The sequence below is a fragment of the Sinocyclocheilus anshuiensis genome, unplaced genomic scaffold (genome assembly GCF_001515605.1).
Source record: "Sinocyclocheilus anshuiensis isolate Anshui unplaced genomic scaffold, SAMN03320099.WGS_v1.1 scaffold950, whole genome shotgun sequence".
Taxonomy (NCBI): domain Eukaryota; kingdom Metazoa; phylum Chordata; class Actinopteri; order Cypriniformes; family Cyprinidae; genus Sinocyclocheilus; species Sinocyclocheilus anshuiensis.
Genome location: NW_015539874.1, coordinates 122,343 through 133,068, shown reverse-complemented (window position 1 = coordinate 133,068; position 10,726 = coordinate 122,343). Strand labels below are relative to the sequence as shown.

Sequence of the window (10,726 nt, the reverse complement as noted above, 5' to 3'; positions counted from 1 at the left end):
CATGAGTCCTGGGACGTGCCAACAGTGAAGCATCCTGAGACCATCCATGTGTGGGGTTGCTTTTCAACCAAGGGAGTGGGCTCTCTCAATTCTGCCCAAAAATACTGCCATGAATAAAGAATGGTATCAAAATGTCCTGCAAGATCGACTTCTTCCAAAGATCCATGAGCAATTTGGTGATGATCCGTGCATTTTCCAGCATGATGGAACACCATGTCACAAAGCAAGAGTGATAAAGAAGTGGCTCAAAGATCATTACGTTGAAATTTTGGATCCGTGGCCAGGCAACTCCCCGGATCTCAATCCCATAAAGAACCTGTGGTCAGTCCTCAAAAGGCGAGTGGACAAGCAGAAGCCCACAAAATTGTGATCAACTCTGAGAACTAATAAGGCAAGAATGGATCGCCATCAGTCAGGATTTGGCCCAGAAGCTAATATCCAGCATGCCAGAGTGAATTGCAGAGGTTACGAAGAACAAGGATCAACACTGTAAATATTGACTTATTATATTTTTTGCCAATAAAAGCCTTTAAAACTTATGATATGCTTATTGATTTTCAGTATAAAATAGAAACATGTGGAAAAATAATCTACAAATACTGAAGCAGCAAACCTTGCAAAACACAAAATTAATATCACTGCCAAAACTTTTGGCCATGACTGTATCTCTAGACTCAAATATTGTGCCTTTTGCAGCACTCTTAATCTCATGGACATGTGTTTGACCACTAGAGGGCACTGTCGTGCTTGTTGAGTTCAATTCATAGTCCAAGGTCCAATATGTCAATAGCTACATTAAAACCTGCATCATCACTCTTATTATAATATAACCACAATAACTCACATACAATGGGATAGAAACATTTGTAACATATGCTTATAATACCTTCCATCTTTAGCATCAAGGCTTCATCGTTCCGCAGGTTTTAGACATATTAATCGATTAATCTACTGCCGATGGCCAATAAACACATTTACAACAGGTGTGTTTTACAAGCACAAATCCTTGTTCGGGGTTCATGCATCAACAAGTAGGCTACACATCGCTAGCAAACTATTCATATAAACGCAAATGGAGCTGGCTCTTGCATATTATTTTATTGTAGGGTAGGCTACATTGTTATTATTATTATACTTTTTTTCTGCCTCTTATGCTTTAACAATATTGTATGAACAACAATCGTGCAAATAAAGTACTTTGACGTTTCAACTGAAATTCTTACGCCAACATCCCAGTTGAGCAGCATTTGTGAGAGAGAGAGAGAGAGAGAGAGAGAAAGAGAGAGAGAGAGAGAGAGCGAGCACGAGCACCAGTATCATGACTCACTGTGCTTGTCGCTGCGGAACCCGAAGAGCAGACGAAAGCACGAGGGATACTCACTGTGGATTCCATGGATAAGAGAAAGGCGCATCTTCACAATACAAATTAGTTTTATTACTTCTTTCCTCACATTGTTGAAGTTCATGGCTTGTTTTTCGGCATCAAAACTGCGACGGGCGATACACACCGACGGCTGGACTACAGCTTCATTTTTTTTTAAAGTGTATTAATAACTGTGGAAGCCCGGGGTATTTATACTAGCTATATTGCCGTTGTAATCGTCTTTCTTTTTTTTCTAATTGAGGACTTATTTAAATAAACCTTCCTAAATGTTTCTTAATCACAGATATCCTCTTTTAAAAGTCACTTTGTAACCCCTCGCACCTTTTGGCATTACAGTGGATTTTACATCATTATGAAGCGTTGCCGAGCCTCACGAGCGATGCTCAACTTTCCTCTGAGACTCTCCAGACAGCTGAGGCTTATTTAGACCGATCACACATCGACGACTACCAGGCTGCTTTTAAGACACTTGTGGTGTCACACTGCTTTTAACTACAAATCTGTGACTTTTCAGGGGATGGCACTTCAATAATTTTAATGTTTGTGGTGCCTCTCAGACACTTCAGAAGACATAAAACCCACGAAACAGACCATGGCTGTTTCAACAACATTTAGTAACGGCACCGCGGGAGAGACTCATTTTGAGACTCGTGGAGGGGAAAACATATAACCGCGAAGCGACCCTGTTTCTTGCTTATAAAGAGATGAAGGTTGTATTTATCGTCCTGTAGACCTTAAGGAAGACCTGTCGGTGGAAAAACACCGACCCGTGCCCTTCTCCATCCCCGACTAACTTCAGAGGAACTGAAGATGCTGCGTCTCAGCCCAGCTGGGCTTATGTTGTTCATGCTTTGCAGAGGTGAGTCTGTCCAAGTGCGTCAGTAACAGGTGAAGAACTGCATGCTAGACCTTTTACTTTCCAAGTAAAATTTAAATTCTTATGTATATGGTAATAAATGCACCAGCTCGGTTCTTCATCACATAGTGGCTATTATTGTGTAAAAGATGCTACTTCATGGTGTGTGTGTGTGAATCAATCTGATTACAGATTGCCAGAGGTGCTCTTGACATGTAATTGATGACCGGTTGTATTGAAGGTGGGTTCTGAATGGCCGTGGTTAAATGTGCTGAATATACAATTACCATATAGATTTTAAACTAGAACAGTGATGAAAACTAATCACACTGCTTAGAAATTAAGAACATGCTGCACTGAATCATACCACATGCTTTGTAATCTGGCACCTATCCATTTGTATTTACATTACAGCTTGTCATTAAGTATTCCTCAGGATTTAAGCATTTGAAAATCATTTTCATTTACTCACCCTCGTTATGTCATTCCAAACCTGTATGACTTTTTTTTAAAGGACCACAGAAGATATTCATTTTTTTTTGTACAATGAAAGTCTCTTTAAATAAGTTCTGTCACTAAGATTAGTTTGTTCTCTAACCAATGATTCCTCCTCAAACTGTTACACATTAACCTGTTCATATAGTATATAATGTAGGTAGACAGACTTGGCATGTTCTCCCGTACTACTTATTAATGAATTTAGTTATAAATGAACAGAAATAAATGTATTTGAGATGCCAGACGAATCACCATGCTATTGACGTAAGCAGCTGTTTATATACACTTTCATCATGATTGCCAGAATTAGATGAACTTGCTCCTCCTGAACTTTTTAGAACTCTACTCTTCTAGAAGAGATGATTCAGGTCAAAGGGCCAGAAAATGTCACATATAATAAAACTAATACATAAAAATAGTTTATTGCATTCAGCGAGAGGAAACATGAATTTCCTTGGACATCATCATTGCTTTTTTCCAAAAATAAAAGGGTGAATAATTTTTCGTGGAGAATGAATCACTCTAATTCTACTGAGTATGAATTTCCCATGTCATATATCCTCTCCGTTTTAGGTTTGATTTGCTTGGCATGCCGAACTGGCTTAATATCAATGTGGCTCTGACTATGCTAACATCACTCAAATGGTTAGATGCTCAGTCTTGTTCAGGTCACACAATGAAACAGAGAAGTATATAAAACAACAAGACGTTGATGCCGAAAGAACAAGAGGGTTCACATCATTAAATTAGCAGACAGCACTTTGAGCCATCATGAGAAACTTTATGAGGATCATAACATGGAGATGAGGCCATAAACATGGAATCCTGAGAAAGCTGTAGTACATTAGAGTGATTGGTCCACTTTAGGTCAATTTACGGTCATTAGATCCATAGGTGTGATTAAGCAATGATATAGGATGCTAAAAAAAGACCATAGCCTTAATTTAATGCATTAACTGACTAGGAACCTCACAGAGGCACCTGTTGTGGTGCCATTTGAAAGGCAGTGAGATGATGAAACAAAAGTGGGTCCCCTGTGAGCCCATGCTGAAGTGCCAACATCATTACCACGCACACTCACACAAACAACAAGACTATTAAGAGTGATTACAAGAGCTGTCTTTCTCTGTCTCACTGATCTTTGTCTATGGAGAGAGTGAGAGAGGGGCTATAATCACCTCCCTCATAATTCAGGGTGGCTGCCAGCAACCGTATGCCGCTTCCTGCTCGACATCAATAAAAATAAACGCAGGGACGATGATTTTTGTTGAACACGGTCCAAATAAATAAGTGTCAATCTGACAACCTCAGCTCGAGGATGGCGATTTAGACCTCAAAAATGATTAGCTGAAGTATTATAATCATTACTGTGAACGTCTGTTGATATATTGTTAGAGAAAAATTTTGATAGTCTTGACAACCTCTCATTTCGTTCTACTGTATGGGCGTGTTGCAAACGAAATAAGATGGTAACTGGTGAGCAATTTAAGTTATCATGAATTCGGAATAGCGTACTACTTGTACTATACTATAATGAAGTATATTTACAATAGACATTTCTCTCACTTTGTCCGGCATCTTGGATGGCTGTACTTGTAATGCTTTGTGGAATTGTACAGAACCCCAGACATGCAGGAAAAAAAAATATTATATCATGGCCACGAATTAAAAAATGTGCTCCTACGACTTACTAATATATCAGCATGATTTACTAATTTGTTTCCTTGTTTTAAGTAAAGTCTGAGCATGATTACTAATCCGTTCCCTCGTTTTAAGTGAATCATGAGTGTGTTCTACTAATTCGTTACCTCATTTTAGTGAAATCGTGGGTAAGTTTTACTAATTCCTGTCCGCGATTTCATAAACCCATTTCATAAATTTCACAAACCCTTATTGCATAGTGAGAAAAGACCTCTATTGCTGCTGTTATGAATAAAGTATGACAGGACTGTACCGTTGATGTAGCATGTTCACAAAGAGGGTGCAATAAGCTATTCACAAATCATTCAACGAATGAATTAGTAAATCATGTGCACAATGCACTTAAAATGAGCTAACACATTTGTAAATTGTTCTCAAAATTGACTTAAAATGAGGTATCAAATTAGTAAATCATGCTCACAATTGACTTAAAACGAGGTGACAAATTAGTAATTTGTGGGAACGACTTGTGGCCACGATATAAATATTTTTTCCCACATGTCATGTCTGGGGCTCTGCAGAATTGCCTTCTCTGCAAAGAATATATATATGATGCACCATATGAGGAACTGTGTGTATACATATGTACATATATGTATTATTCCCACAATGCATTGCAAGCTCTTTGAAAAAATCCACCCCAAAACGGAAGAAAATTCCATCTGAAACAAAGCAAAAGAAATGTTGACTATGTATACATAAAGGTATATAAAGGTGCTGTCACATTTACCACTACTTGGCAAAATTTCCTTGGTGAAATCCAGTCATATCAATAGGAATCTCTGTGATTTAGAGGTTTGCGGAAGGGTGAAAAAGTTTCCTGAACGGATTTAGCTTGTGTTCAAGTTGTGTTCAGGTCAAAAGAAAGCTGCTTGCTTAGAAAATGACTTCTGTGTGAGCGGTGCTTCATGCATTGTTATAGTATTGACAATGGACCTTTGTTTGTCAGCGAAATTTTGAAGAAATGTTGTAAATGTTGGAGCACTTGTATGGAATTTATCGGTTTCCATTTTAGTTAGAACGCTGCATTAGAAGGCAGCCACCTAGGTAGCAGGCAGCAAGGTTGTTCACTAGGTTTCAGCGGGGGTTGCAAAAGAGAACTGTGCACCATAATGTTTGACAGTGAACCATTTCACTTTCATGTTGCCAGTTGGTTTTCCTGTGGCACTAAACAAGACATTACTATTTTAATCTCTGGAGATACAACATATGTTTGTGTTCTTCAGAGTGCAATTTACAGTTTGCATTATATTACATCAGAGTTTATCTGTGGTCCTAACTTCCAATTTGTGCAGTTTGACTGAGGAGAACATTTGTGGCAACCTTGCCAAAAATATCTGCTTTCTCCTGAAACTCTCATGTGAACGAAAAAACCAGCGGCTTGCATCTGGCTGTGTAAAGCAGCAGAAAAATGCATACATTATCATGAAAGCCTGAGCAGACTCCCACCAGCTTGCTGTTAGCAGTGGGAGTATCGCACATGCCTCCCCAGAATAGGGGCTGAGGGTACTGGGCTCATGCAACTGAGCACCCATCACTACTTACAAGACAACATCAGAGCCAGACAGACGGGTGCTGCTCAGTGGGTGGTCTGGACACATTAGCTAACAGAGCATTAGTCAAACAACTCACCCGCCATCACGCTCTCTTTCCAAACTCAGCCAGAAGGAGTGAGGGATCAGATCACACCTCTTTCTCCCCCTGACAGCTCCATTCTCTTTCTCTTCTCGCATGATTCTCGCTTCTTTTTCCAAGTATCTTGTTGCTTCACTGTGAGGGTCCTGGCGATCGTCATGCTGTGATGTGATGACAAACATCTCAGCAGCCTTAATCAGGGTACATAATGTCTTAGACAGACAGCCTCAAGCAAAGGCATTTGGAAGGGACTGAATTGTGCCCCCAAATTATGCATCTTCAAAAAATAATAATCAAAAAGAATTTAGCATGAGAGTAAATCAAGCAGTGAGCGCTTTAGGGTTCCTGTTAGAGAGTTTATGAATCACGCAGGCTACGCTGAACTTTTAATGATTGTTCATCAAAGCACTAAAACAGTTTCTGAAATTAATAAACAGAATATGAAATCTATGAGTCACTTAAGTAAAAACCGGATACTGGATATTACGTATCATTATCTGTATATTAACAAACACTCATCATTATCACTATGCTGAATATATGGAAGTAGAATTCAAATGTAGTGGAATTCAAAGAAATTCTTACAACTGCAGTTTTTAACTAGAAAAGCAAAAGATTTCAAGTCAAACTTTGAATGTTAGCTTGACAAAGTCTTGAAAGTTTTTTTTTTTTTTTTTTAGTGTTTTAAGAATGTTTATGTCTTATGTGGAGATGATAGCTAGATAGATAGATAGATAGATAGCTAGATAGATAGATAGAGCAGAGTGAGAAGTCAACATACATATTCACCTGTAATGGATCATAGCTTGAAATGTTTTGCTAGATAAGATGCAAATGCATGTAGTTTTCTTTTGGGAATTAAGCAAAGATATTTTTAAAGGCAGTTCTCATCCTCAGTAAGAAGCTAATCAAAAAATCTCTTCAATCAGATGATATATTTCAAAAGAAACCGCTTTTAAAGTTTTGCAGCAATTATATGTCTGGCCTCAGATGTCAAAAATATTGAATCTGACTAGTGCAAAGACAATAGTAAAACTAACGTTTAAATAAAAATCAGAAAAATTCAAACCATCTACGTTTTGTCAGGGTTCTAAAGCCATTTGCCAATTTTCAGCAGCGTTGCCTTGGGGAAATTAATTGTGCCTAAAGCTTCTCCATTTTCAGCTGTAGAATTGAGATTTTTCTCTCTACAATCATTCAGATATATTTTGGAAGGCATTCACCCCCAAAATGGATAATCTTCTTCAAACTGAATTCAGGAACAAAATGTTTAGACCCTTTTACAGACATCAATTGCTGTCTACGGTGATAATTTTGCATTCCATTTCATATGGTAATAGCAACAAGAGTTTTTCAAAGTATATAGGTCACTTATTTCATCTGAATTCTTATGCAATTTCTATATCCAATCAAATTTCATAAAACGCTCGATGTACAGAGCCCATCTTTATTTTATCGTGTATGATCTCAGTACTCTTTTTAACACCTGCAAAATATAATAACAAATAATTATATATCACATTGAATCCTGCATGCTCAAAGTTAATCATAGAATAAAACCAAAGCTCGGCATGAAAATATAGGCTTTAGGCAATTCCACTTTAGGCATTCTTACATTTAGGGTGCTTTCACACCTGTAGATCGATTGCTTTGTTCCGAAACAGGGATTAAAATTATTACAATGTTGCTTTTTATTTTTGGTGCGGTTCGCTTTCACACGGAAAAGTTTCTAAACGGACCAAATTTGTTTATACAAGTCACGCGCGAGTAAACTGTTCTCTCATTGGTCAAAGTTTCACGGTTTATTTTCCGGGATTCCACCACTGTCACAGCTGTCATCTGTCAGGATGGAACGACAACAGTTTTGCTGGTTTACGGACCGATTGTTTTGGCGCGGATCCGAACGCGATTACCGTGTTCACATATGCCCAAACGAACCGAGCTAAGGGGGGAAACGCGCCAGTTTCCGAAACAAAGGGCCAGGTGTGAAAGCACCCTTAATTTGCTTGTTATATTATTCAGATGTACTGTAATTAGGATCACCATATGGAATAAATACATTTCACTCAACATTCTGTGAATTTTATTCAAAGTGTGTGTGTTTAACAAACTCTGCATTTTAAAAGTCTCATTTGTTTTGAAACTGCAGCTCGAGCTCTGAATGTATGATATGACATGGATAAGCACAGTCCAGCAATTATCTTTACACCATTATCCTTTCTCTTCCACTGCTTCCATAGTAAAGTTAATGCTTGTGCCAGCAGGAGAGCTGAACTCGTTGGGAAAACTTGCTGACCTCTGCTTCATTTACATTATTCGTTGCCAAAAAATGGTCTGTGCTCCTCCATAAGATCATACTAGCTTCCCCTCCTCTCATCTACTATCCTGCTCTGACCCTCCTCTTTGCCCTTCACCTCTCTCTCAGATTTAATTAACAGTGGTAAGCAGGGTTCACTTGGGTTCAGGCAGCCTAAATCTAAATGGAAGCGAACTGCTTCTCTACTTCTGTGCTTCCTCCACCTTCTCCTTCTATATTACAGCCCACAGATAAAGCAACACCCCCCATACTCATTTCACATGGCACCAACTAGGCAATTACCTTTCCCAGCTGCTCCCCTCTGGTTCCTTCTGGTTAGTGTACCATGGTTCCTTTTACAAAGTCAATCCCTACTCCGAAATAGCCCTCAGACTTCAATATGACCAGGACTTTGTTTCAGTGTTGGGGAATCTGCTTTAGCTTGTCAAGCTACTCACAGTTAAACTATAGTTAACTCCTTTGAATCGTTCGTTTTACTTAAACTTTCCAAGTAAAACTAAAACAAATAAAGAAAATTTGAAGAGAGCACGACTAATTAAGCTAAGTTAATTCATAAACAGCTACTGTCACACTACTGAAAAGTGAGTAAGCAAGGTTAGTAGCCTTGCTCCTTTTAGTTAGCTACTCGCAAACACTGATTTATTCACTATTTCCCCTGTTCTCGCACTGCTACGAAGGGAAGGTTTCAAGTCTGGCTCACTTGAGCCTTTTAAGGTTTGATCCATCAAACTTTTCACCCGCCCTGCGAAAATTTCCACGTTATTTCCATTGCGCACCATCTCTGTATTCAGACCACCTCATTAAACCCTGCACTATCACTGGAAAACCCTCAGAAGCATCACTAAGCATCGGGGCTGGTGCCGCCACTGGTCTGCTTTAAAGCGCAAAGATAAATCAGATTTTAGAAGGCCCACATGGGGAACCAGAGACCAGGCCAAAGCCTGTAGATTAAAATTGAGCTGTAAAATCACTTTGTTTCACTGTGGGCTGCTGTGGGTTTTGGCTCCACGCAGTACATTTGCTGTAGGTAATTGGGCTCTCTCTGCCACTGTATGTAATCTCCATAAACACAGTGCTTTGGCCCCTCAGGAGGACGTTTTGTTGTTGCCGGAGGAGAGAAGGTGCCATGTCTCTATGCATGCTAACTGATGTGGAGGATAGCCTGCCTTGCGTGATTGCCTCTTGTCCTTGATTGTGCGGTATGAAGTGGCATTTTGGCTTAATTGCTATATAGTTACCATGCTTCTTCCTGCATTGAAGTCAAATGCTTTAGACCTGAAAGAAAAAGAGAAACTACAACATTCCTTGACTACTCAGGCTCCTGTGCAATTCCTTTCACGTTTGCTGTGACTTGTACCTTTTCGAAAATCACAGCTGAAAGAATGATGAGATATATTCTGTTTAAGGGTCTCAAAACAGCTCTGCTAGTTTGACAAAACAGTCAAACTCATTTGAGAATTGACAAGAAGAGCATTCAGCATGCCACAGAAAAAAGGCTGAACTGTATCTGAGCTTCCAACGATCTTACTACCTTTGCAAGTGACAAAAGCACAGAATAAATTCCATTTGGAATAAATGGAAAGCAGTGGTGTAATGGTCAGAAGTCAGAAGAACACGGACTGCAGGAAAGCAGGTTTGACGAATCAGCGGTCTGGCGCTTGCAAGTTAGACTCCTAAAAACACCTTTGTTCATGTGCCACCAAGTGGTTGACTACGCACGTTTTTCCAGTTAAAGTCGAGGCTTGGGTGTGTGTGAACGTTTGTATTGGGTGTGCCCTCACACTGCTTATGTCATGTGCCCTATCTTCCAAAAAAGGACATATGCAAATAAAAGGCAGTTCCAGTTCATCAGAATACCGAGTAGTGAGCAAGTTTTTCCTCTGTATAATTAAATATAATTTACCGGTTATCATACGCAAAATGGCTGTGCCAACAGTGTGCGATACAAAGTATCTTCTGCGATAATATGGTAAGTGTTGTTGTAATGATGTGCGATCTGACATGATCAAGTAGCCTAGGCTATATCACCAAATCACGCACGCACATTGATTTATTAGTGTGACTTACATTTTAGACATAATATTGCTTGTTTTTGCTCAATTTTGCCAACGAAAATAGTTCCAAACAAAGATCACTGCACTGTTTTGCATCTCTGAGCAATGGATGGTGTTTACTTACTGAATGAATCAGCTTTTTGAACAAATCGGTTGAATAAATGATTCAGTGATTCACTTATTAACACAGTCAAATGCTTTGTTTCTGAATGAATCAGTCATTTGAATGAATCGGTTGAATCTCAATGACTCACTCATTAACAGTCACTTGCTGTCACCTA

The 10,726-nt window shown here is 39.1% G+C and overlaps 1 protein-coding gene across 1 annotated transcript in view; it reads left to right on the top strand.

Annotated features, from left to right (window-relative positions):
• Window positions 1–109: 109 nt before the first annotated feature.
• The window catches only part of LOC107685266 (transmembrane protein 132C-like), a gene marked incomplete at its 3' end in the record, with an annotated part of 122,547 nt that continues 111,930 nt past the window's right edge, over window positions 110–10,726 (top strand). The window contains exons 1-2 of the mRNA XM_016481794.1: window positions 110–176; window positions 2,124–2,243. Coding sequence (XP_016337280.1) covers window positions 110–176; window positions 2,124–2,243 — 187 coding nt within the window. The remainder of the gene's footprint in view (window positions 177–2,123; window positions 2,244–10,726) is intronic.